This window comes from Crocodylus siamensis, chromosome 1, assembly GCF_052110815.1.
Source record: "Crocodylus siamensis isolate JL-2025a chromosome 1, ASM5211081v1, whole genome shotgun sequence".
Lineage (NCBI taxonomy): Eukaryota > Metazoa > Chordata > Crocodylia > Crocodylidae > Crocodylus > Crocodylus siamensis.
The window spans coordinates 173,759,694-173,786,716 of NC_143395.1; the positions used below are offsets into that span (position 1 = coordinate 173,759,694).

General features: G+C 46.6%; 1 protein-coding gene across 1 annotated transcript in view; it reads right to left on the reverse strand.

Moving 5' to 3' along the window:
- Nucleotides 1–27,023, reverse strand: part of VASH2 (vasohibin 2) — a 72,773-nt gene that overhangs the window by 15,800 nt on the left and 29,950 nt on the right. The window contains exons 5-7 of the mRNA XM_090049111.1: nucleotides 22,318–22,392; nucleotides 5,303–5,684; nucleotides 471–586 (exon numbers count right to left, since the gene is read on the reverse strand). Coding sequence (XP_089905237.1) covers nucleotides 471–586; nucleotides 5,303–5,684; nucleotides 22,318–22,392 — 573 coding nt within the window. The remainder of the gene's footprint in view (nucleotides 1–470; nucleotides 587–5,302; nucleotides 5,685–22,317; nucleotides 22,393–27,023) is intronic.

Here is a 27,023-nt window from a genome sequence, read left to right on the forward strand (position 1 = left end):
AAATATGCTTACTGAAGAGGATTATCCATCCAGGCAGGTCTGGAACCCCTTCCTATATCTCTTTGCTTGGGATATAAATTCCCAGTCGTTTTAGCATCTTTGACGTGAAGAAATTCCTGAAGATATTCACGTCCCTGAGCTCCTCAGCGTAGTTGCCTTCACTAACTAGTCCCCCCACAATTACGGACCCACTTCTGTTTCTCCTTCCATTTCATTTCAACTGTAGCAGGTAAGCAGCATGCACAACAATGCTGCAATCTTAGCACCAATGGCTAGAGCCTCAGGTAACCAGAAGCTCCACAGCTATTTCCATGTCAGTACACGTTATGGACCATTGCAATAATTCTTCTGCTCCTCTCTACATACCCACATTTATATATTAGTTTACATTTGCTATGTTTTTTACCATGTCAGTAAATCTGACACCAGCTCAACAAGAACACGAGAAGGAGCAAAGTAGCAATACTCACGATTTGTCTCTTCTGCATGCCCGTCTCTGAGGGCTGATTTGCCTTCGGCGAGGGGACAATGACTTACCCCGTGATCTGTCTTTTATTGGAGAATGGGCACTTGCGGGTTTCAGAATCTAACAGAAGGGGGGAAAAAACCAGACACTAAATAAAGACATTTATTCAGAGTTTAAAAATAAAGGCCTTGTACAGTAGCAGGGAGCAGAGATAGTACACAAAGGGCCTTTAATCTCAATGTTTTTTTGAACCCTGCCTAGGTTGGGAAGAACTGAAAGCCGTTATCATGTGATGACTGCTCAGTGCTCTCTTGTGAAATTAGTTAGTGGCCTCAGTCCAGTTTCCAGATAAATTCACATCACAAAGAGCACCATCAAAATTGGCAATCACTAGAGAGAAACCTAGGACTGAGCAGGGATGGAGAACAACATGTCTTGTCTCCTAGAGATAGCTTCCCTCTACCCTACTCCCAACTCACGTGGCACATTGTGAGAGCAGCATGGGAGGATACCTGTACCCCAGGCATATATCCTGGAACTATCCTGTGGGCAAATACAGATCTTCAGTTACTTTCTCAGCAACTACAGGCCATTTCTTAGTTGCCTTGTTCACATACAGCTTCCAGCAGAGTGCCCCTTAAGATGAAAACTTTCTTCAGTACTCAGTTCACATCTTTATTTTTTTAGAGCTTATCTTTCAAAGATATACACCGGTGACTCTACATACTGTGAGCAGCTCCACTGAAGTATGCAGCTGAAATCCTGACCTTGTTGAAGTCAGTTCAACTTATTCACTAGGCTAAGGATTTCACCCAATGAGACCACACGTATGTGGTAAGTCATGCGTCTGCTTACGTCTTCGTAAGATCAGAGCCTCTCGCCATCAGGACTATGCCTTTTCTATCATCTGCACAAAGGTCTGACTCAATGTCAGAAGTCGGGAAAGAAACACAGGACTGATCCCCTTATCAGAGCAAACTGTATAAATGCAATAATAGTAGTATTCTGTACTTTATTTGTGTAGAGTCCATGTAGGTTACTAGCTCTCTAGAAAGGATTAAAAAATGCATTGGCACAAGGGTTGGAAATCATTCTGAGTAATGACATATGCAGTTAAACATGGTATGTTGAAATTAGCATATAACATAAACCTAAGATTTCATGTGATCATCTCACTCACTCAGTTTAACACCAATTAATTTAGCCAATTTCATTGGAGTAACTGGATTTACTACAGTGAAGTAGTAGAAAGAATCAGATTCATTATCCTACACTTAAACTGCAGGAAGGCCAGCCTGTTATGGAGTTGTCTAAAGGAGCATGTCAACTGGCAGAAATCAGCTAGCTTCACTGAAGTCAAAGAGAATGGTGCTGCTTTACACCGACAAAGTGCCAGGCTCTTAATTTCTCTCTCTCTCTTCTTTAAATTGTAATAGTAATGCAAATTACACACTTTTCATCTCCACAGCATAATAAGTGATCACAGTGGGACAGACTCAAGTGCAGTAGGTTCACTTAATATTTAATCATGAACAATAGCAAAATTTAATATGCATCACAGAAGTGCAGGATCGCAGTACATTTCTCTTTGACATCTAGAGAGGCTGGGACATATGCTGCCCTTGGTTGTACTGGCAAGTTCCTCTGGATTGACATTAGAGAAGACAGGCACTCCAGATTTACACCAGTGAAACAGAGAGCATAAAGCAGCTCTCTGGCCATGCATGAAGACCAATCTGTTCATGACAATGTGTCTTTCTGCCTATGGCTTTGACAGACCGCAAAAATGATCCATTGCTAACAGTGCTTGTCACAAAGGGTCCTTTCTTCCTACCCCAAATGCCTACAAAACCTGTTTGACAGGGGGTGTTGATGGGGACAAATCCCTCTGCTGTCACAAGAAATGAGCTAGACATTCAACAGGATGTGGCGTCTAGCACGCTGCCAGGGAAAGGAAAGAAAAAAAAAACAGATGGGCCTCAACCATGCTGGTTTCAAACTAAGAGAAAAGGCCTGATGTCAACAAAAAATACTTTCCGTAGTGTGTTCAGACTCCCCTTTGTGCACATCAAAAAAACCACCCAAGACTGTCAAAGAGCAGAGGTGCTCCTTAGGATGGAGGACTTCAAGCAGAACCGTCCACAGGCACCTACAAACAGCAAACCCAGCCGAGACAAGGACTGTTTAGTCCCTGGCTTTTATAAACACAGCTACATCATCACTCCAGCATGGCTGCATATAAATACTTCTGTCCTTCGAGACAGAAGTGCCACCCCTTTTTTCCTTGGCAAACAAAGGGCAGGGCAGGGTGGCACCTTATAGGCTATCTCCCTCTTTTCTTGGTCAGTAAAACGAACTTCGTTAGAAACGGTGAATGGGCAGCAGCAAGCAGCGCAAGATCAGGAGAATGGGACTTGACCCCTTCCTGAAACACTAAAAGCTAGGAATGAACAATATTTAGGCAAGAGCTATCTGAATGATGAATGCAGGTATTATGAGTGAATGGAGTGAGATCCACAAGTCTTTACATTCTTCATGCTCCTCCACTAAACGCGGCCTGGGTTACTTCAGTTCCTGCAGCCCTGTATTGCTTTGTCCTCTATCCACGCACTTCTGTCGCAGCATCGGCAGTTTTGAAGCAATTACAATTAGAGAATGGATCCTGCCAGTCTTATCAGGCAAGGAGTCCCATTGACTGGACGGTGAGATCCACATTTGCTCCACTGGGACTCTTTGTAGAAGTAAAGCAAGCAGGGTTGGATTCTTGAGTATCTCTTAAAAGAAATCAGGTGTAATGTCTTATAACACTTCCTCCTTTTATCACCTGGGGAGGGAGGGATATTTTAATTAAATAAAGGCAACACTGCACCAGTTGGCTGGCTTCTCCATGCCATGAGAGGCCACTGCAAACTAATAGCCCCTCGACCTGTTTAGGCAGGAATACAAGCTTTGCTGCAGCAGTTCTACCAAAGGGCAGGGATGCTTCCCAAGCCTGCACTGCAAACCCAAATCAATTCTGGCCAAACTATAAAGACACCACGTAGCTGCACAATCCAATGATGGACCAAATTAATAACTGGTGTAGCTCTAATGAAGTCACTCAAGTGTCAGAAAAAACTGATATCATCAAACAAATGTTCAGGAAGGTAAGGTCTCCATTTCCATTGCTGTCTATGATTCATATATAGGCTATGCATAATTCACTGGTGTTAATTTTAGATGACCAACCTGGGTGAGGGACATGCTGAAGAGCAGAAGCCATGATGGGGTCTACAACACCTCAGACCCTCCTCCCATTGCTAAGACAGTGGCAAGGGATGGCAGAGGCATTCAGCAGCTGCAACAACTGCACTAGGAAGTCTCCATATAAGGCAGAATTGCTACCCATTTTCCATGGTTCTAGCCAAAGCAGTGGCACTTATCTAAATGGCAGATGCAAATTTTAACACCATTTCACATATAAGAAGCACTCGCCCTCTTATTCAAATGATTCATTCTTCACAGGAGAAAAGGAGGAGGAAAAAATACCTTGGAATTGCTTTCTAAAATAACTTGCACGTGATGCTCCATACCTCTCAGGAAAGAGATGCAGCCCTGAACTTTATGAGTGCACCTGCTTTACTCTAATTGCCAACAGATGGTTGGAAAGACATCAAAACCCATTTCTCCGCAACTGAAACCAGCTCTTCACCCACAGCTGTCTGGGAGGCACACTCAGGATCTCCATAACATTCTCCAATTGAAATGCTCACCCCTTTGGCAACTGTAAAGCTTTGTCCGTGAGTGTTTCTCTATGCTCTTCAATCTGACTAGACCGCTGGCTCTTCTCAGCTGGCTAAAGACTATGAACTAATAATGTTGATAGAGGAAAGCTAATCTGTTTCTGATACAGCTGCTACCAGGGAAAGTCAAGACTCCAATGAAAACCCAAAACTACATGCAGTGAAGGGGAAAAGCTGGGTCTAATAAATGACAGGACAGAACTCATTCACCTGATACCTTAGAGACAGCATGAGTGCTTTACATACAACTCCTCTACAGACTTAATTTCATGTCTCTAATTGAATAAAGGCAACACTATACCAGTTGGCTGGCTTCTCCATGCCATGGGAAGCCACTGCAAATTAATACCCCCTTGACCTAATTAGGAAGGAATACAATAACTCAGGAACTTGTCCCAACCCTTTCATGACAAGACCCACCCCAGCACAACACTGTTCGTTCCCTCTGCAGCTGAGAATGATCCGGGAGGCTGTTGCTGGCATTTCTGGTAGCACAAAGGGAATAGGCAATAATCCTAAATTCTTTGCTGGGGAGTCACGGGGGTGGGGGGTGTAAAAAGAGCTGGCACAGCTGGTTCCTACACCTGCCTCTCCACTGCAGAGGAAGTGGCAGGGCTAGATTATGATGCCTGGGCTACACACGGCTGGCAAATGACTACTTGGGGACCACTGTCAGTTGGTGCATATTACAGCAGCTTCATGGTTGCTCTGTTGTGCCCTGGGGGCAGGGCAGAGGATCAGCAAGCCAGCCATGAGATGTTCTTCAGCACAAATATTTTCTAAACTGAAGTGGAGGAAACCCTAAAAACAGAGTTATAGAAAGCAGCATTTGAAGGCATAGTGCAGGTTAAACACCAAGACCAAGACATACACACACACGCAGAAGTTGGACAGATACACCAATAACCCCCACACGTGCCTACAATTTAATTCCTTTCATACTGGTTTTACTCTAGGGAAAGCGTTGATATCACCAGATTGACATTAGCTAATCAAGATCAGACAGCCCCCCCCCAAACCCATTTACAGAAGTGCCACATTCACATGCACCTACCTTCATTCTCATATCCCTGGCATATTTCTCCAGCTCCTTCCTGACATCTGTCCGCACCATTTTTGATACGTTGAGGACCAGCTGCTTCCACTCAATGGGTTGAAAGCTGTGTGGCTCATGCGGGACATATAATCCGATTTTTACTTTCTTGACTGAGTGTAAATACTTTTTATAGGAGTCTTCAAATTCAAAGATGAGGTCACTCAGAGTTCGGTAGGTCAAAGGTTTGTCCATCAGATCCGATCTTCTGCTCATGCCCAGTGAGCCATACCGGCCATTGCAGTAAATCCCGAGCACCACATGATGAAAATAGTTCCCTGAGAAGTGGGTTTTAAAGCTGATTGGGAATCGTTCCACAGAAGGCTGCCCATTGGTTAAGTATCTTTGCATGTGCTATGTCAAGGCAACACTGAACAAAAGTTGTGAAATGAACAAGCAGAGGTGTAACAATAAGACCACTAACAACTTCTACCCAAAGGGATGACAGAGCTTTAGAAACATTAATTCACCTCCAAAATACCCCTGGCCAGGGCAGGGCTGGTCTACATTAGGGAACTGCTGCCACCACAGCTTTGCTCCAGAGCAGTATTAGCAGAGCTCTCTAGTAAAGGCATAGCGAATGGCACAAGAAGGGTTTTTTCTACCAACTTTGTTCCATCACTTAAACCAGCAGAGCTGCATCCAGATGAGGGGTTTTGCTCACATCACATGGGCATGTGATTTTTTTTCAGATCCATGGCTGACATAACTGTGAGCAATACTCTGCAAGATAAATCAAACCTTGGTGTTATTATATCCATTTTACTGATTAGAAAATAAAACAGAGAACATTGTCAGTTGCCCTGGATCATGCTGGAAAGGGCCTGACTCCCACTGCCCCAGTACTCCTACCATGCTAACAAATTAAACAACAGGAAAATAAAGAGACTGATCTCGGGGACGCTGCTTTATTTAACACCAGTGCAAAATTTCTCAGCTCTGCACTTTCAATACAGGACAAAGTCTTTTCCATGCTCTATTCTGAAGCTGAATGTTGCTCAGGATCTTAATATTTGGCTTTCAATGTTTCTATGCCCTTTTTAGACACTACAGAAATACCAATCCATAGGTCTTGCCTTTGACAACTGAGTTCTAGTCTTCTATACAGGGGTTTGTACTCCTCCAGTTTATAAACTCACCCTTGTTCTGTCAACCAGAGGCATCAAGAGCTTTTAATGATCAAGTAGGGAATTATTTCCTCCAGGCACTGGCACAGAGATAATAGTTTCATAATTTCTAGGGTCGAAAGGGACCTTGAGCAGATCATCAAGTCCGACCCCCTGCCATGGCAGGAAAGAGTACTGGGATCAAACGACCCCAGGGAGGTGATAAGGCAGAAGTAACCATGTTAAAACCAGAATGTGTTACAGAAGTGCTAGTCAGCTATTCCAAATGCAGCTTCAGATGTCTCCAGAAGCAAGACATGGTAACAGTATAATATGCAATGGTAACAGTGTAATATGCAATCCTACATGAAAACTGAAGTTATCTAACTCACTTCCTCATGATCATTTTTTGGAGTGACTCTCTTCAGAACAGCAATTGTATTGACTGACTCCAGGGCCAGCTAAATCCAACCATCCTTTGCCATCAAGGGGGAAGTGCCATGAGGCAGGGTCTTGAAGGAGGAACATGGAATAAATATCCTTACATCTATGTGCCAGCAAATCTAATACAAACACAGACTTGGGAAGGACAGCAAGATTGGGTCTTGAGTTCTACATTGCAGGTTAATCAACACAACCTGGTGATGCCCAGGCCTTGCCTCAACATACTTAAGCCTCTCCCAAGGAGTCCACTAAACCCTCTGAGCACTGGTTTCCTTTTCCTTCTGGCCATTATAGATTCGGCAGCTGAGGTTTCTCACACTGTTTTGTGTCTTCTCTAGCCACACCAACAGTTGATACCCAATGCCTGCCCTATTCCATGTGCGCCTGCAATACCAGCTTCCAGCTGCCATGCCAAAGACTGCATCTGGGACCTTCAGCTACTTGGTTTAACTAGAGCTGTGAGATGGTACAACTCACCTTTTCTGCCTGTGAGCACAGAGAGAGAGAGAGATTCGTAACAAAAAAATGCCAACTGGCTCTGTGTGCAATGGGCACAGACAGGCTTAGCAGTGTAACAGTCTGAGCAAGGGAGACACAAGGACTAGGAGGAAGTGCAGAAGAGGTGCTCTAGGCCAGCGTTCCTCAACCTATGGGTCACGACCAAAAGTTGGTCGCAAGAATATATGAAAGGGTTGTGAACAAACCTTAAAAATGGATTCTCCTTTAATGGAGAAAAACATGGGAAACCATGGCTTTTCCCTTACAGAGTTCCAGCCTGCAAGGGGCTGCTTGGGGTCCCCCATGCCCCACACGCAACCCACCCTGCCCCACACACCCACCCCATGCTCCACATACTGGGGGGTGGGAGCTTGGGGGCAGCAGGTTGGGAGTGAGGGGCACTGGGTTGGGACTGGCCACTGATGTTTACAAATGAGTCCTGGTACAAAAAAGATTGAGAACCCCTGCTCTAGGCCTTCTCTGTAGCACAGGTAGGGGACATGGCTTTGGCAAAGGGAACAGTGAGGGCCCCACTGACCACCTGCTGTTAGAAAAGTCCTGAGCAGCTGCAGAAGTAGCCATGGAAGACCCTTAAAGAATGGCTTGAAGCTATACGGGGTGATGGGGAGACAGGCCAAGCACAGATCAGCCTAGTGTTCCTCTGTGTTTTTTCTTAGTCCGTGTTTGTGTTCTTCGTGTACCGGCACGCTGTTACGAGACTTTGTTTGCTGCGGCTGCTGGTGTTGGGGCATGCAATGTATTTCTCTGGAAAACTCCACGTTACACAAATAACTGACCACAAGGCTCGGTTCAGTGGCAAGAGCTCAGTCAGGCTTATTATCTACACAGAACCTACTTCCTAGCATGCCTGTCCAAAGGGTTACAAGATGGTAGCCCAGGATGCTGATGGTAAGCAACAGGCATAACTCCCAATTGCTTGTGCTCCCTAAGCCTAATGCAAGATTGAAAGATTTCCAGGCTTTCTCTTACATGTGAAGTAAGCAGTTCTGTTTACATCAGGCATTTACATTACAAACATCAACACCTTTGCACCCAATTACCCTAATCCTGAGACTTTTCTGTTATCCTCAGGTGCATTTTAGGCTTTTTGGCACCAGCCTTATTGATTGTTAGGATTAATCAACACTGTTGGACCGTCAAGATTACTTTCACAAGGACCCTGGTGGTTTGGAGTCATTCTTTGGTGACACCTGCTCTGGTTAACGTTCTTGGCAAAACATCAATATTCTTAGATATGTATCAATATAATATAAGCATCAATCAATGCTTACATTACTCCTTACTCTGGTGAGGCCTCCACAGCCTAAGATCCAGAGGGATCTTTGTACTGTAGCCTCTCAGCACCCCAAATGCAGCTCAGGATCTGAACCAGGATCCTATCTGTTAAGATAGGACCAAGGGGATGACCCAGCAAGTAAAGTGCTACATATGCAATTACTGATCCTGAGCTCTTTAGCATCCCTCCTCCAGCCTCCACCGCCAACAAAGAAATTCTTTAACTCAAATTCTTTAAATCCACAGCTGAAATGGCATGGGATGCTACTCTGAAAACTGCTGTCTGCCTGGAGCCTGCTCTCCTCCTCCCTTTCTGCATACCAGGAGTGCCTGACAGCTACTTGGAAACTGGAAAGCACAAAAGACTTCTTACCAACACAATAAAGAGAAGACTTGGGGCTGGATGATGATCTCACTTGACCAGGCCAGTATAACACCAATGAAATAACAGGCATTTCTCCTGAGCAACACAACTATAAACTCAGAATCAGGCACCTACCTTCTGAGTACACTCATACATTTACTGAATCACTGCCTCCTGAGGTGGTTTCACCCAGCTGGCATTGGATGGTTTTCCCTTTGTGAGACCACCGCTTTTCCCAACTCTTCTGCTCTCAGAATAAGAATAGCTTCCAATTCCAAAATGTACTGGAAAGCCAGCAGGTTCTTCTGGATCCAGAAGACTTACATCAATACCCCAAATGTCAAATCATTCGTGCAATGATATCCAGCACCTCACTACAATGGATTAGCTCCTCTGCCCAGTGAGACCACAGACTCATGTGGTTACCCTCGGGTCAGAAGGCAAGAAAAACCATCTTACAGGTGCCAAAAGCTCCCCAGTTCTATATGCCAAAGCCCTGGTACAGCCTTGGTGCCAGTGCAAATCCAGTCACCCCACTAAAATCAACAGAGAAAGACCAAATTATCCAGAATTCAGCCCCTTCAAGAAGTGGAAGGAGCCGCTTGAGAAAGGAAAACAATGAAATGAAATGAAATGCTTAACATCCAAGCAAAGAATCTTATAAAGAGAAAACACATTCAAAGGAAAAGAAACAAACAGCACAAGATTTTCTGGCCTACAACCTCAGTACACTAGTAGAATCTTCTCATCAATTAATTTGCACTTCTTGCCATATGGAAGGAAAAGCAAACGGGCTAACTTAGAACCTGTAAGCAGCTCGGTCGCAACACATGGTACAACAGGATAAGCCATGGCTGCATAAGTATCCCTTCATCCATCTGCTGCCTCTAGACTACATTAAACATAAATCCTGAACAGAGAACAGAAGGGCCAATTCTGATCTTAGCTCTACCAAGGGTAAATCAGCTGTAGCTATATTGTACACTGCAGACTTGATTGTGATTCTGCTTACACTAGTCCAAATCAGGATTAAGCCCACTGAAGTCAGCAGAATTACCTTGAAGTCAGGGCCAATGCAGTCAGACCACATGAGAATCAGACCCATATTCACTCACATTAAAATGTCACCTAATTCATTTAAACAATAGGTCATAGATGGAATAGTCTGTCTATAGTAATACCAAGTTACTATAATTTTATCCCCTGGGTATAGTCTTACAAAGGCCTATTGTATTTATTATTCTATGTAACTGCCTAGGCCAATGCTTTCTGCTAGCACCTATTAGGCTGTCAAGTATCGCAATGATTGTTCCCTTCATTGTAAGAGGATTTCAACTCTGTTTCACTGAGTAGCCCTCTATTAAGTCCACACAAAGCCTCCACGGCCACCTGCCCATACACACACTCTTCTGCCATAAAGTCTTGGAGAAGATGCAATTTAATCTCATTAAACTCTATGTAGGGGTAAAAAAACCTTTTGAGGAAGGAAATGGCTTTACTTATCTTCAAATATCACAGCAACACCTGCTGTGGAATTAACCTGGAGGTACATGATGCATCTCCTGGCTAATGAGAATCTCCACCAGGGATGAAACGCACAGCAGACTGGTTAGAAAGGCAACTCAGATCTTTTTCCCCTGTCCCTGGGTCATAAATTAGTTCCCCTCCTTTTCCTTATTGCAAAGTACAACTGTACTGGAACAAACAGTAGAAGACACATCAGTATAGCTTTTTGTAATCAACTTTTGAATGAAGTATATATCTACTTACCTGCAGGCCAGGGAATCCAAGTTAAACTTCTGTGCTACTACACAGGACTAATAATGTTGATATAGGAAAGTTAACCTGTTCCTGGTATAGCTTCTCCAGACTAGGACTGGTGAAGACAGAAGTGATTTTAAAACAACTTTGTACTCTTCAGTTCCGGGACTAGTGTTGGAGCCAAAGTAGCTCCTGATGTAGATTAAAGTAGGTTCCTCAGCCTTGTCCATGAACTATACAACAGAATGGAAATCCCTCTAGCATGCAACCATGCTGATCTCCAGCATTCCTTGTCCTGTGCTAACACCAGCGCTGTAACTAGGAGTAGGCAAGCAGGGCACCAGTCCTGGGAGCTGACTTAGAGGGGGCGCAAGGTTGTCAGCCACTGTTGCTTGGCTGTTGCCACTACCCTGAACACAAAAACTGCTTGTTATGCCTCTAACCCAGGGATCATGAGAGAGGGGCCCAGGGCTGGAATCTGCATCTTTGTTAGCCCTATGCAGCTGCAGATGCACTTCCATTCCTACCTTTAAATCTGACCCATTGGGCTTTTCATTTCTGATTCCCTGATTCTAGTCCTGAAAGGCAATCACCTCTGGACTGAACCAAGGCAACTGTTTAACAAACCATAGCCATGCTTTTTAATGTTTTACTATGAGAATTAAAGCAAAATATTTCACCCTGCCATATGATAGCATATGTATATCAGCTGACTAACAAGACTGCAAATGACCTGAGAGAACTGTTTTATACGCTATCCTCCCACTGAAATACCCCAATAGGCTGCCCAGATTGGGCTGACAAAAGGGCTTGTTATTTTAAAATATATCACTATTCATACTTCAGTTTTTCTTGGTTTAAGGGACAATTTCTAGGGGTGAGCCCAAACCTATCTTCCTGAACTGGACTACTTTGATCCTTGGAGAAGCTGAGATCTAGACCCAGAGGCACAGTCTGTCATTTGCATTTCTCTCTGAAATAGATCAGAAAACAAGAAGCTCTGGGGCCTGCCTGATCTTCCTCATGTGTTGGTGTAAATGAGGACCAGCACCACTGAGGTCAATGCACAAGACCAGAATTGGGCCCAGAATCTCTTTGCTCTGGGCCAGTGTCTGTTTGCATTGGCATTGGTAGTTTTTTGAAAGCAACTCACTGATGTTGCAGGGTGTCCCTTTCATGCTCCAAACCAAGGAGTGCTCAACCCCCGGACCAGAAGCCAGATTAGGCCCATGGAGCCATACCATCTAGTCCACAGGGCTCCCCACAGTTCTGACACTTAGGTGGCAGGGCAACGCTGCCATGCTCCTGGTGCCATATTTCCAGACAGACAAGGAGCTCCACAATCCAGATCCACAATCCAGACAGCACACTTGATTGGCACACAGAGATGGTCTGAGCCTGATCCAGGCACATGGGGGCTGGCTGGAGGTGGTGTAGGGCCTGATCCTTCATCACAGGGCTAAGCAGAGGCATTGCAAGGCCCCAATCCAGCACCAAGGGATCCAGATAGGCAGTGTGGGGCCCTGACCTGGTGGCATGGGGCTGAGAGAAGTGGCACAGAGCCTGAGTCCAGCAACATGGGGCCCAGGGAGGTGGTGCAGAGCCCCAACACAACAGCACAGGCCCCCATGCTCATGTAAAAGTGTGACTGGATCTGATCCCAACAATCATGCTTCCTACCATGCCACACGTGCATGGCAGGACCCAGGATAGTGGGATCAGGGATCAGACCCCAGTGGCACCAGGCTGCCCCAATGTGGTCCCAAGGCTGGGACCAACAATCAGATGACTGTAGGCACATTACTTATATACGCAGTCAACAGGGTAATCATGTCTTAACTGTAATCTCTGCCAGGGAGCTAAGTGAAACAGATTTGAGCCACTCATTTTTATCAGCACTCCCACACACCACTGACCCAATAATTCACAACTGACTCAACAACAGCTTCAAAGTCAGACCCTGTGCTTTCCACAATGGTTCTTTTTCATCACTACAGAAGTCCCTGGACAAATAGTGCCATATTTTCTCACATACAACATGCCTCAAAATATAATATTCACCTTGGTTTTGAAAGTCATAATGAGGAAAAAAAGATCTTTCCTTTTAGTATGCAACTGAGCTGCGGCAGCTACGGATGAGAGCCTACTCACTGTTCTGCTCCCTGTAGTCATGTGCAGATTTTATTTTCACTTCTGCCTACCAGCAGAAACCGTCCTTATATAATTATTGCACATAATGCCCACTGCAATTTCCAGCAGGTGGTTTTCATTGTATGTGAAAAAATATGGCACCTTCCTTCCAACAGAGATAAATTCTCTAAGATTAAAATGAAATATGCAAACAGAGGTTCTGGTCAGGAGAGAGACTATAAACCAATCAGTGCATTTACTCTCCAGCAGTTACTTCTAGATCAACTTTTCCTCTGCTTATTAATCTGAGAAGAATTTTTGAAGTGCCAATAATGTGCGCTACTAAAGTCAAGCTGTATCTCTGGACTCTCTATATTAAAAATGTTGTTTCTGGAACAGTAGTTTCTGAAATGGGTGCTTCCAGCTGGCAGTATTGCTGTGATAGCAGCTGGGTTTCCATGGCTAAATGAGCTCAATTTACCGCCCAAAAGCAAGTTTTTGTGGCATCCAACAAAACAAAGCATACAGGACTGGGCATACATGCAAGGAGACAAGTTCTGAGCACTTTTCCAGTTTGTACATGAGCCAAACTTCTATTAAATTTAGGCCTGCTCTACACTACAGGCATTGCTATGCCAGCAAAATTGTGGTCCAGTTATACTGACAGAAGATTTCTGTAAGCATGCTTAATATCACCTGGGGTGTAACTATGTTGGTTGAAAAACTCCTTTTACCAAATTCTACCACATCTCTATTGGAGGGTTCTGTCACAATAGTTGTGTGACCATAACTATTGTGGCAGCACCTCTGTCATGTAAACCAGACCCCAGATGGGAGTTTAAAGACATGTAACCAGAGCTGGCCTTAGGGAAAATGGTGCCCTGGGTGAACTTGTATTTTGGCACTCTTCTTTGCGTTTAAGTATGTAGTAGTATTCACACAGGTTTCAGAAATAAAGCCCCAGAGAAGCTGCTGGGTTGGATTTGAGAGACTTGCTTCCCCACAAGCAAGCACGACTCCTGCTGCGCAGCAGCAAGGCGGATGGGGTGTAGGCACCACCCTGCCCATCTGTGCCCAGCCCAGCTGTTCCTGTGCCATGGCTGAAGGCAGTAGGAGGCAGAGCGGGGGAGGCTGGGCTGGGCATCACTCCGCCTGCCTGCGGCTGGGATTGGCTGGGGCAAGATGGGGGGAGAGTGCTGCTGTGAGCACAGGCTGCTCACAGGCGCGTGTGCAAATGGCATCTCCCTGACCACAGCACCCTAGACAGTTGCCCATGTCGCCCACCCATAAGGCCAACCCTAATTGTAAAAACTGCTTCCCTGCCTGTCTAGGAAGAAAGGAAAAACCCATAGACCTGGCAGACCAGGGGAAGCACAAGAGTGCCTGGACTGTAGGGGCATTTACAGGAGTTTAGATTCAGAACTGCAAGAGATGACTGCACTTCTTGGCACTACTTTTTCACACGGCTGGGCTTCAGTACTGACAGGCCCCATCAGCCAAAACTTAAATGCCTTCCCCTTATGAAATACATTTTTCCCCCAAAACAAGAGGCAGCCGCACAGCCAGCAAGGACAAAGTCGTGCCAGGAGGACTCCAACTTAGCTCAGCTGTCTCCTGTGTGGGCCAAATCACACCATTTACCAAGGGAATGGTCCCCCATGAGGAGACAGTTGCCTGGGTTTTGGTTTCCTATTGTCAGCATTCATCCGGGACTATAAAATTTAAGGGGAGAAGAGCAGAAAGAACAGGAGGAGGTTTTATTTAGGCTGACAAGAGTGAAACTGCTAACTTTGAATACAGAGGAAAATAAACCTCACTCTTGACAAGTTTGCTACATAAGGTTGAAGGCTTCAGCAGGAACAGATAAACGATTTTCAAATCCATCATGAAACTGCTGTGCAAGACTGAAGGACTCAAAGGGCCAGATGCAACTAATCAGAGAGGTTCCAAACCACATACTATGGATTCAGCTCTCAGGTTCCCTAGAAGAAATCCAAGGATGCTTAGATCTTGGGTTTTGGTCTAGCTCATTATTATGAAAGCAGACAGCTATAAAAGCCACATCTGGACCTGATCTGCTCCAACTGTTTGTATATAGAGTTCTGGCTCATCTCTTCCTACTCTACTGATAACAGCTGTGCATTTCAGCCATGGCTCCCACTGAATACAGGCAGAGATTAAAATAGAGGAGAGGGAGAAAAGGGGCCAGCCTCTCCTTGCAAGGCTTTTTAAGTGTTGTCCTTCAGGGCAGAGCTGAGATTAAAGATTTCTTAGGTGATTTTGGGCTGGGAAGATGACCTTGATAAAGATACCTCTTACTTACTTTCACAGCATTTATCATAATCTACCAGGTGATCATCATCTGCTCCTAGCTACTGAAAAGAAATCTCCCAACAACATTCCTATTAATAAATGGGGCTGTAGACAAGCTTACCAATATTAGAAATGACACACTTCTTGAGCCATAATATACCAGCTACCCTGCAGCAATGAAGTAGCTTTCTTACAGGCACTCAGTGATAATCAAAGGCCTACCCTGTTCAGGCTAGTAAATCCTTTGCTGTACAGTGGGTAGGAAACCTAGGTATCCAGGACTGCAGCAGTAACAAACATCTTGCAAACACCTAGGGCACTTGTACACGTGACACCATTAACATGTACACATGATGAAAATGTCACTTGTATGGCTCAGGATCAGCCCCTCGCCACTTCAGCCTTCAGCAGGTGTCTGCTGAAGGCAGAAGTAGTGAGGGGCCTGATCCTTGTTTTCTTTTTGGTTCATAGATTTCATAGACATTAGGGCTGGAAGGGACCTCGGGAGATCATCGAGTCCAGCCCCCTGCCCAATTTGCTCTTGAAGGTGTTCAATGTAGGTGCTTGAACCACCTCCGCTGGCAGACTGTTCCAGACCTGCAGGCAGGGTGCGAGCTGCTATCCTGAGCTGCAGAAGGCCCTGGTCCTTCCTTCTGCGGTGGTGGTGCCCCCCAGGACTGCTCAGGTAGGCTGCTAGCAGGCTGCGTGCTGCACTAGCTCAGGGTTGGGGAAGAGTTGGATTGGACTGGGTGATGCCTCTGAGCAGAGCATTAGAGTTAATTACCGTGCTTCAACAACCTCAAATGCCTCTACACAAACGCTCGTAGTATGGGCAGCAAGCAGGAGGAACTCACCCTCCTGCTGGCTGACACCAGCCTGGACATAGTGGGGATTACGGAAACGTGGTGGGACGCAACGCATGATTGGGCGGTGAATGTCAAGGGCTATAGGCTGTACAGGAGGGACAGGATAGGAAAGAGGGGTGGGGGCGTGGCGCTCTATATTAAGGAGGAATACACATCCTCGTTAATTAGCAAGGAGCCAGGGGAGGGGCACTCTGAAGTGCTTTGGAGTACAAGGCAGTCAAGGGGAAAGGGACTTAACGGTGGGAGTCTACTACAGACCTCCCAACCAGGGAGAAGAGCTTAACCAGGAATTCTTGGGTCAGCTCACAGAGGTAGTGAAGGCTAAGGATGTGGTAGTCATGGGGGACCTGAATTTCCCGGACATCTGCTGGGAAGAGCAGTCAGCCAGGTCTGAACGCTCCCGTAGGTTCTTGGCCAGAGTGCAGGACCTCCATCTAACCCAGGAGGTGCACAGCCCCACCAGGGGGGATGCCTTGTTGGACCTAGTGCTGGCCACGGGTGATGACCTGGTGAGGGGGCTGCGGGTGCTTGACCACCTGGGCAACAGCGATCATTGCCTGCTGGAATTCACCATCCAGTACAAGGTGGCAAAGGCATGCAGTAAGGCAGCAGCCCTAGATTTTAGGAGGGCAGACTTCAATGAGCTAAGGAGGATAGTTGGAGAAGCGCTGAGGTCCCAGAGGGGAGGGGAGCCAGGTGTCCAAGGAGAGTGGTCGCTCCTTAAGGAGACGATCCTCCAAGCCCAAAGGAAGGTAATCCCAACAAGGATCAAAGGGAGCAGGAGAGCACACAAGCCTCCGTGGCTCACCAAAAGCATCCAGGAATGTCTCCTTGCTAAAAAGGAAGCTTACACCCAATGGAAGGAAGGGGTCATCACCAGGGAGGACTATTCTGTAGTTGCTCGGGGATGTAGGGGGGTAGTTAGGAAGGCCAAGGCAGAGTTGGAACTGGGGCTAGCTTCCCAGATTAAGGACAATATGAAGTCCTTTTTCAAATATGTAGGGGATAAAAAGAAGGTCCCGGGTAATGTGGGGCCCTTGCAGGACGCCATGGGAAACTTGGTCGTCACACCAGACGGCAAAGCTAACATGGTTAACGATTTCTTTGCCTCTGTCTTCCTAAGTAGGGACCAGAACAGCCACCTCCCTGCTGGGCCCCCCTCGGGCCCCGGGGGGGGCACACCTGGGCCACGGGTTAGCGAGGATTGAGTTACGGAGCTTCTGGAGGGGTTGGACGTATTCAAGTCAGCCGGCCCAGATGATCTCCACCCTAGAGTTCTAAAGGAACTGGCCGGGGTCATTGCAAGTCCCCTGGCACAACTTTACGAGCACTCGTGGTGCTCTGGTGAGGTACCAGAGGACTGGAAGAGGGCCAACGTGGTCCCCATCTTCAAAAAAGGCAGGAAGGAGGACCCGGAAAACTACAGGCCGGTTAGTCTTACCTCGATCCTAGGCAAGCTGTTCGAGAAAATTATGCTGGCACACATCCAGGAGGGGCCAGCAGGGGACTGCATGCTTAGGGGCAACCAACATGGGTTCATCAGTGGAAGGTCCTGTCAGACCAACCTGGTGGCCTTTTACGATCAGATCACCAGATCATTAGATGCAGGGGTAGCAGTGGATATAGTCTTCCTGGACTTCCGGAAGGCTTTTGACACTGTCTCTCACCCCATTCTCATTAAGAAACTGGGGAGCTGTGGTGTAGACACCCACACAGTCAAATGGGTTGCCAACTGGCTGGAGGGCCGCACCCAGAGGGTGGTAGTGGATGGGTCCTTCTCAACCTGGAAGGATGTGGGCAGTGGGGTTCCGCACGGCTCAGTCCTCGGGCCCGCACTGTTCAACATCTTCATCAGTGATTTGGATGAGGGGGTAAAAAGCACCCTGTTCAAATTTGCTGATGACACTAAGATGTGGGGGGACATGGGCACATTGGAAGGATGCAACAGGCTACAATCAGACCTAGACAGATTACAAGGGTGAGCGGATGAGAATAGGATGGGTTTCAACACAGACAAGTGCAAGGTGATACACCTCGGGAGGAACAACCGGCACCATACCTACAGGTTGGGGAAATCCCCTCTTGTCAACACGGAGGCGGAAAGGGATCTGGGGGTCATCACTGACTCCAAGATGAACATGGGCCGGCAGTGTGGGGAGGCAGTCAGGAAGGCCAACCAACCGCACCTTGGCATGCATCCACAGATGCATCTCGAGCAGGTCCAAAGAGGTGATCCTCCCCCTCTATGCGCGGCACTGGTCAGGCCACAGCTGGAGTACTGCGTCCAGTTCTGGGTGCCACACTTCAAGAGGGATGTCGACAGCATGGAGAGTTTCCAGAGGAGGGCCACTCGTATGATCAGGGGACAACAGGGCTATGAGGAGAGGCTACGGGACCTGAATCTGTTCAGCCTCCAAAAGAGAAGGCTGAGGGGGAATCTTGTGGCCTGTTATACACTAGTCAGGGGGGGATCAGCAGGCACTGGGGGAGTCACTGTTCCCCCGAACACCGCCAGGAGTGACCAGGAATAACGGTCACAAGCTGGCAGACGGTAAATTTAGGTTGGATATCAGGAGGCGCTACTTCACAGTCAGGGTGGCTAGGGTCTGGAACCAGCTTCCAAGAGAACTGGTGCAGGCTCCTACCCTGGGGGTGTTTAAGAGGAGGTTAGATGAACATCTTGCTGGGGTCGTTTGACCCCAGTACTCTTTCCTGCCATGGCAGGGGGTCAGACTAGATGATCCGCTCAGGTCCCTTCCGACCCTAGAAACTATGAAACTATGAAACCTCCTGCATCTTGTGCAGGGGTGGGCAAAATATGGCCCATGGGCCGGATACAGCCCACCAGGCCATTCTATCTGGCCCATGGGACCCCTAAAAAATTTAGAAAATTTCTATTTATTTGCTCCTGACTGCCTGTTTAAAATGACAGGGGCAGTAGGACCCAGGGAGAGCCAGCAGAAGCCAGCAACAAGGCCAGCCCAGCCCCGCATAACCCCCCACACCTTACATATCCACACGCAAAAAAATATATATTTTTTAATCAAATTAATGAATGTTCTAGATGTTCAATTTTTGAATATAATTTGGTATTTTTCTGGTTCCAAGATGGCAAAACCCCTTGCTGAAAGGAGTATTTCCAGGGTCAAGGGGAGGGACCTCTGGTCATAAGATGGGGACCAGGGGGTGGTGGTGCACCCATCAAGGGGCAGGGCTACCAATGTGGCCCTCGACATCTTGCCAAAACTCAGTAAGTGGCCCTCTGCCTGAAATAATTGCCTGCCCCATGTCTTGTATATCAGCATCCCCGCACTTAAAAATAGCAATGGGAGCACTTGAACTAAAGCTCATCAAACAAGCTTTAGTTCAAGTGCCCCTCCTGTCATTTTTAAGCACAGGAATGCTAATACACAAGACGCAGCAGCACTTTAATTAGAGCGGCTCTCAGAGAGCCGCTCTAATTAAAGCGCTGCCCACCCTCCATCCCTGGAGCACATGTAAAAGTGCCCAAGGTGACCATATGTCCCATTTTAGCCAAAACTGTCCTGGATTTCAGAGGCTGGCCCCAGGCACTTGTTGGGAATTATAATGGGCATCCTGGAAATGCAGGGATGTGGGACACAGTCTGGTCAGGAGTTGAAGCAATGTGGAGCACCTTGCAGGTTGGCAAGAAGGCACCGCTGCTTGCCTGGCATGCAGCCTCACCCCTGCCAACTCATGAAATTTCGGGGGGAGGGACAGTGTCCCAGATTTCCCAGATGATGTCCTAGATTTCTGGGATTTCCATACGGTCAGCCTGTATAAACTGCACAAGGCACCAGGAAAAAAATCTTAGGAGAAATACTCCTGGATCAGTGAAGCAGCTGTATCAGCTGATAGGCAGATTAGACAGATGCACAGACCAGGAGATCTCTTCACAGCTCTATTCTCTAGGAATCCCATATTCACAAATGTATGTGAACGTGTGCTAACAGCTACTTTCTCTGCATATGCTGGCACCAGTGACTCTTCACTGAAGTTATTACCACATACAAGCACTTTTGCACATCTAGCATGAAACAAATTATGTAAAACCTAATTCTGCACACAAAAAAAGATTACAAAAGTGATTTAAAAAAAAGTCACTTGGTAAAGCTAATGGCGTGAGCCAGCAAGCAGCCTGTTTAAAATGACAGCTCACTAATCTGCTCTGAGCTAAGAAGTCTCTGGTTGAGGACTTGCACAGAGGGCTGTTCTGCTGGTCTATGGCCTTTCTGGTATCCAAGCAACAGTGAAACTTGTCAGCACGCAGAAGTTTTTATAACCAGTATCTTATTTCCACAGACAGAGAAGTGAACTGGAGGGCGACACAAAAAATTCAGGGATGCGTAGTTCAGACGCATTTGAAAACATCATCTTGACATTCAGACGAGTGGGGAAAAAGGAGCGTCTCTTATCCACTGACAGCCTGACCTTGGAAACAAACTGAGAGAGGCCCACACTTGCTGCTGTCTTCTTAGAAAGGTTGATGCTGGGGGCAAAAATCCAAAATCAGGAGACATCAGGGGCCTGGTCCAAAGCCACAGAAATACCCGCACTGACTAATGGATTTTGGATCAGATCCCACATGCCTGTCACAGATAAACCTCCCGCACACTATATCATCTCTCTCTTCTTTTTGGTGCACTTCAGGGAAGCACTTTTAAGGAGCCAGAATAGCATTAGATCTGATTCTCCCTGTTTGTTCTGCCTACCAGAATATGAGATACTGTGAGAAGAACAGAACTTTGGTTTTTTCAGTCCCATAAATGGATATCTGAAATAAAATCCCCTGCTTGCAGCCCAGCTAAAAGGCTGTTTATGTTCAAGAGCAGAGAATCCATCCAGAGGGAAATGACAAAACTCTGCAGACATGATCCTGTACTAGTAGTACTCTGCTCAAGGTAACAGAGACATGGCAGTGTAAATGAGCTGGCTTAAATAAAATCAGAATTAGGCCCAATCCTTCCTTTCCTATCCTGATTTTCTGTTTAGATCCTTTTATCCAAGCACAAGTGTATTATAGCCTTGAAAGGTTGCATGGGTGCCCAGATCCACTCTCAACAGTTGCGATCACTCTGTTTTTTGCCGGCTCAACAGGCAAAGGCAGATTCTTGTCAGACAAAGTATCTGGATCTCAAAAGAAATCATTGCAAGTGAGGATTGTATTTTAAAGATTTGAGGCCAAATTCTCTTCTCAGTTTCCAGGGGGCTGTCTGCATGTAACTGGAAGGACAGCCTGGCTCTCACTCGCAGAGCTAGCATGAAAGACACTAGCTAGAGTATTAGCGCCTTTTTTTTTTTTTTTTTTTTTTTTTTAAATAGCGGGGATGACTGATGGCAAGGGGAAGGTTTGGTTACTCTTCCTTCCCAAGCCCATTCAATCATTTTCCTTAAGAAAAAAAAAAAAATCTTACCTCACCTTTTTACACTGAAGGCCCTCAATACTCTGCCACATGCTTTCCATCCAATGAGGACGAGCCAGGCAAATGCAGATGGAAGGAGGCAGCTCACAGAGTCCTGCCTTGCTTGTACTATTACAGTAACTTGGGATAAATCAGGATGACTTGCTGGTGGCAAAACAAGAGTGCTAGGAAGAGACCCTCAGCAGAATATCTTTTGGCTGTTGGGGTTTGAAAAAGAACCAGAACATCACTTTAAGGTGGTTTAAATGCGTCAGTACAGTATGTACACAACAAGTTCAGCACACAGTGCAACTGCAGCTCAAAAGAGGCAAAAAATACCAGGACTCAGCTACCACAGTAATGGACAAGCATGAAAGAAACCTCAATAGAGCAGAACTGAATTTCCAACTCTTAACAGGCTCACATGTAACAATTCACCCAGGGTAGCTGTGGGATAGAGCAGTAGCAGAACCAGACAGTTTTTTATCTAGGCTTTCAGGTGGTGTAAGTCACCCTAGTAGGCACTGGAGATGACTGTGTTGATTTATACCAGCTGAAGGTCCTTTATCACACAAAGCAAATAGGCAGATATTCAAATCCTTGTTGAGAAGGTGATCTGATTCAATGATTTATTGATCAATACCAGATATGTTGCAAACCCCTTCAACTCACCTTCAGCTGGCACTGGCAAGTTGCATCCATGAAGTGCACACATAGTCAGTAGGGTTTTTTAAGTGGCTATCTCCAAGGGAACAACCTGCACAGTAAAGGATACATCCCCAGGATAACTGCTTCAAGGCATTTGATAGGTAATGATTCCCTGGTCATTTCTTTCGCCGTCTCCATTAACCTAAGATAGAAACAAAGATATCTTCAGCCCTTTTGGTCAAAGCAGGCAACAAGAATTAAAGGATATGCTCTTACTTGACTAGGGACCAAACCCCTCTTGTGTCTTACTCATTCATACATTATGAGTAGGCCTGATTTCCCCTTAACCACCTAGTGTAACACAACTGATTCATTTAGAGAGAGAACTGATTTATAGCAATGTGGGACACAAAACAAGGCTTTGTTTCAGGAAGTTGGGACAGGATTGCAGCCAATGTCTTAGAGAAACCAGCTGTCTCGAAGCATCACCTCCCAGATAATGTTTCCTTACTGGGGGCCAAATCCAGATCTTCTTCCATATGTTCATTCGTACCATCTACCAGTTGGAACCAATGAGACTACTCAGGGAGAAAGGCAGTCTTTAATGTGAGGAATTACACTCTGATTCTAACACTGGGAACTCAGCTCACTGGGAAGGACTTTTACGCTATCTGCTTATACTGTATATAGAGCTCCCAGGCATTCCCATAACAGAAACATACTGATAACATGCATTATTTTTCTACAGCACCAAAAATATGCAGGGCATTTTGACTGGAAGCCAACTTAGGTTTTTGCTTTGTATGAACAAGGCAACAATTCTGCTTTGCTGGTATGTTTTCAAGATAGATGTTAGACAGAGTCAGCCACCATAGGAGAACCAAAGTTCAAGAGCTGCTTTCCAGCAGAGTCACAACCATGAAGATTAAAAATCTCCTCCTGTGGTCTTCAGCTCACGGGGCATGTCCAGATGAGCATGCATGTGCAGTTTGCAGTCCTTCAAAGCTGTCTGACGCACCATAAACCGCATGCGGCGCATGTGCAAGCATTTGCCACATTGTTAATTTGCAGCGTGGTGCCAAAATTTGACATTAGGAGATCCCCATGTCAAAAAAAGCCATGGGAAAAAAAGCAGTGTGGCACATGCAGCAACAGCATACACCGCCAGTACCTGAGCCTGGCCATCCAGAGCCATGCTCTGGCTGCTGGCCAGGCTCTGTGAGGTCAGATCAGTGCTGCCGCGGCCCCAGAAGACCCCCAGAGCCCTAGGTAAGACTGCTGGAGCCTCCCTTTCCCCACCCAGGACAAGCTGCTCAAACCCCACATGCAGGGGCATATGCAGTGGAAAAAAGCAGCAATTGCACACCCCTGCCTGCGCACCCACGGTGTTCATACCATTGCCTATTTAGAAAGTGAGATTCCCACATAGAAATAGTAAAAGAATAACACAAAGATGCACCAAGCCTCATGGTGACAAGATCAGGCACATATAACCCCTGACCACTACTCCCTCTGTGCCAGCACTAGCCAATAAAACTCGAACTTCAAACATTTGTGACTAGAGACTTAGCCAGCAAGTATCCCTTACAACTAGAAGTAATGGGATGAGCTATGGGATCCTCACACTCAAGTAGTGAGATTTTCAAAACTGTCTAACAGGACTGGACACAATATCTGGAAATTAATGAGAACTGGGCAACCCAATCCTTTTGCAACTCTGAAGATAGCCTGGCAATATATATCTGTTTCTCCATCTCCTCTTCACTAACCTGCTCCCCTTCTGGGGACTGCATGAGCACTGTTTAAGGGTGCACAGACACTTTGCAAAGCATTAGTTCTGCAAGAACGGGAGTGCCCAGCCTTCATTCCAAAGATAGCAGCTTTTTAAATGCCCCCAGCCCTCTGTTTAAATGAAGGTTAAGTGCTTGATATGTCTTCCTGTAATGGGGCGGATGGGATGGGTTTGCAGCACTTTTAAAGAGACAACCAGGGACAAACAATCTGATCTCAGTGCAGCTAAGAAAGGGCTATTGTACTGGAGAACAGGCCCGATGCTTTCATTCAATAAGTTAGTTCTTTTCTGGATACCCTGGAAAGATGGAGAGAGAAACAGAGCATGGAAGGGGACAGGAAGAGATCCAGGAAAAAGATAAGAGAAAGAAGAAAGTTGTGCTCATTAGATACTGAAAAGTTTAAATACACACACCCCATGAACAGGAGGGAAGTTGTATTTTGAAAATTCTTTTCTCTAATCCTAGCCCTTCTCCCAATCCACCCCACACCAGAGAGGCCGATGAAAATATTCACATGCCAAACCACCACACTCCTATTTCTGATATCGTACAGCTTAACCCATTTTAGAGCCTGTGTTCTGAGCAGGAATTCAGTAACAATGGCATCACGGGCTTCCTGTTAGTTCTGCTAATTAATCCATATCCAGTTTACAAGGGAAAAGATGAATTTTGAGTGACCGTCCACTGACGGTCCACTGAATGCAAACTCCACCGACAAATGTGAAGGGTCAAGCTGGATCCTATTTAGCTCACAGAGACTCGCCACCAGTAATGCAGATGGTACTGGGGCACTCAACAGTTCTGATGTTGGGGCAGAACAGAATACCATTCATCTGGCTCCACAGTACTAGTCAGAGTAACCAATGGCTCCACAGCATTAGCCAGAGAAACAAGGAGAGGAAGTCCTTTGGACTCTATGACTACTCACAGCAAAATCTAATGGAGAGAAGGTGCCATTCTTTCAGTGCCAGTCCCATCCTGATGGGCCTCAAATATGCCCTACAACACTACTGAGCCAGGGCTTACATGCTTCTATAGGAAGAAACACGACAGCTTTGAATTCTGGGCATGAGTTGTAACAGAGACTCATCTCTTTTGTTCTGCCCTACATTAAGCCAATTTAAACAATACAGACACCCTATACAAGTGGTTGCCAACCGGGGGTATGCGTACCCCTAGGGGTACTTAAAAAGGTCATGGGGTACACAGAACTGATGTGGCCAATAATGTGGCCGATAAATGCTGCATGCGTGTGCACAGCTGAAGCACAGCACACAGGTAGCCAGGAGCGCAGCCCGGCAGCATGGAGAGCAGCCGGGTCCAGCTGGTAAGTCTGTTGTGAGGGAAGAGGGCAGACAGAGGCCCCAGCGGTGGGGGAGGGAGTGGGGCTGGGGCAGAGGTAGGGGCTGCCCAGCTGGGGTAGGGCACAGGACTGAGCTGTGCGCGGGGGGGTTGGCTTCCGCCATTGCACACATCTCAGAAGGGCATGGGGGGAACGTGTGGTCCTGAATCTGCACGTGGGGTGAGGGCAGGCTGCCACGGCAGGCTGGAGCCAGGGCAGCACTGGGTTGTTTCTGGCAGGGGGGTTGTGCCAGGCTGTGCTGGGGCAGGCGGTGGTGGTGCTGGGAGTGGGACTTCAGCCCCCCTCCCAGCTGCAGCCCCTACTGTAGCCCCCCTCCCAGCACTGCCACCGTCTGCCCCAGCACAGTACAGCCCAGCCCCAGCTGAGAAGAGCCCAGTGCAGCCCCGGCCCCACCCCATGAACAGATATGGGGGCACAGGCCCCGCCATGCCTTTGTGGGATGTGTGCAACGGTGGGAGCAGCCCCTCCCCCCCAGACAAGCCACTCATGGCTCCTTCCCACACTCCCCCTGGCTGTGTAGCGCCTGCCTCTGCCTCAGCCCCACTCCCTCCCCCATGGCAGGGGCCTCAATCTGCCCCCCTCTGCCCCACCCTTTAAAAACAAGAAAAAAAATACAAAGGGATACATGAGTTGAAACTTTGAGACAGAAGGAGTACACTTGTTAAAAAAGGTTGAAAACCCCTGGCTTATGCCCATGACAGGAGGAGACCCTATCACAATGCCCTGCCCATGAACACCAAATACCAAAAAAGTGCCTTGTCCCCACTGTTTGACACATGCCCAGGACATACCTATTGCCCCCCTTACGCCTCCCAGGCATGGCTGCTGACATGTGCTAAACAGCTCTCCAATAGCAGCCACTTCACTGCTTTAGCATTTGGCATACATGGAACAGAAGTGAGCAAGCAGGGTCTTCTTTCATGGTGCCACTCGCTAGCACAAGTGGAGGCATTATCAAATTATATATACGTGCCATTATAGTTTAGAAACAGATAGCAGTTGAATAGGAGTCACACAAGATGATACACACATTATGAGCCCAGTGTCTCCACTGGCTACTGCACTGCATCCCTTACTGCCTACTTTTAAAATATTGCCTACTTTTAAAAATTCAGTCTCATCATTAATTCCAAATGCAAGGCAGCATGGGTCCAATATTAATGCTTCCGTGGCTGGGGAACCGTTGTAAATGAATTGATACAAATGAGCAGCCAAATTAGTAGAAACTGATCTACCACGGCAATATTCATATTGTTTAAATACCAAGTCGTATTTAGCGTGTGCTCTGTTCACAACGTATGAACTCATTTGTCTCAAATCACAGCTCTCCAAGATATGGAAAAGCCAGTAAGAGCTACTTAAATTCAATCTGTGGGGCAATCAATGGGCTTATTACACAATGAACTTGTGGTCTGCCTCTCACAGTCTTGGTCTTCTGCATTGGCATCAGAATCATGGAATTACAATAGTCTCTCACAACAGAGGGCAGAATGGGATTTTAGAGCATTTCACTCTCACCAGTATGAAACTAAGCTAGGACACTAAGTACTGGTTACCATTAAATCACTGTTCAGTTATATATATGGAGTGAGTTAGCTACTTGGTCCAGTTCACACTGACACATTTCTAGATTAAATCACCACTGCTTGCAGTTTCATCAGTAAGGCCAGGGACCAA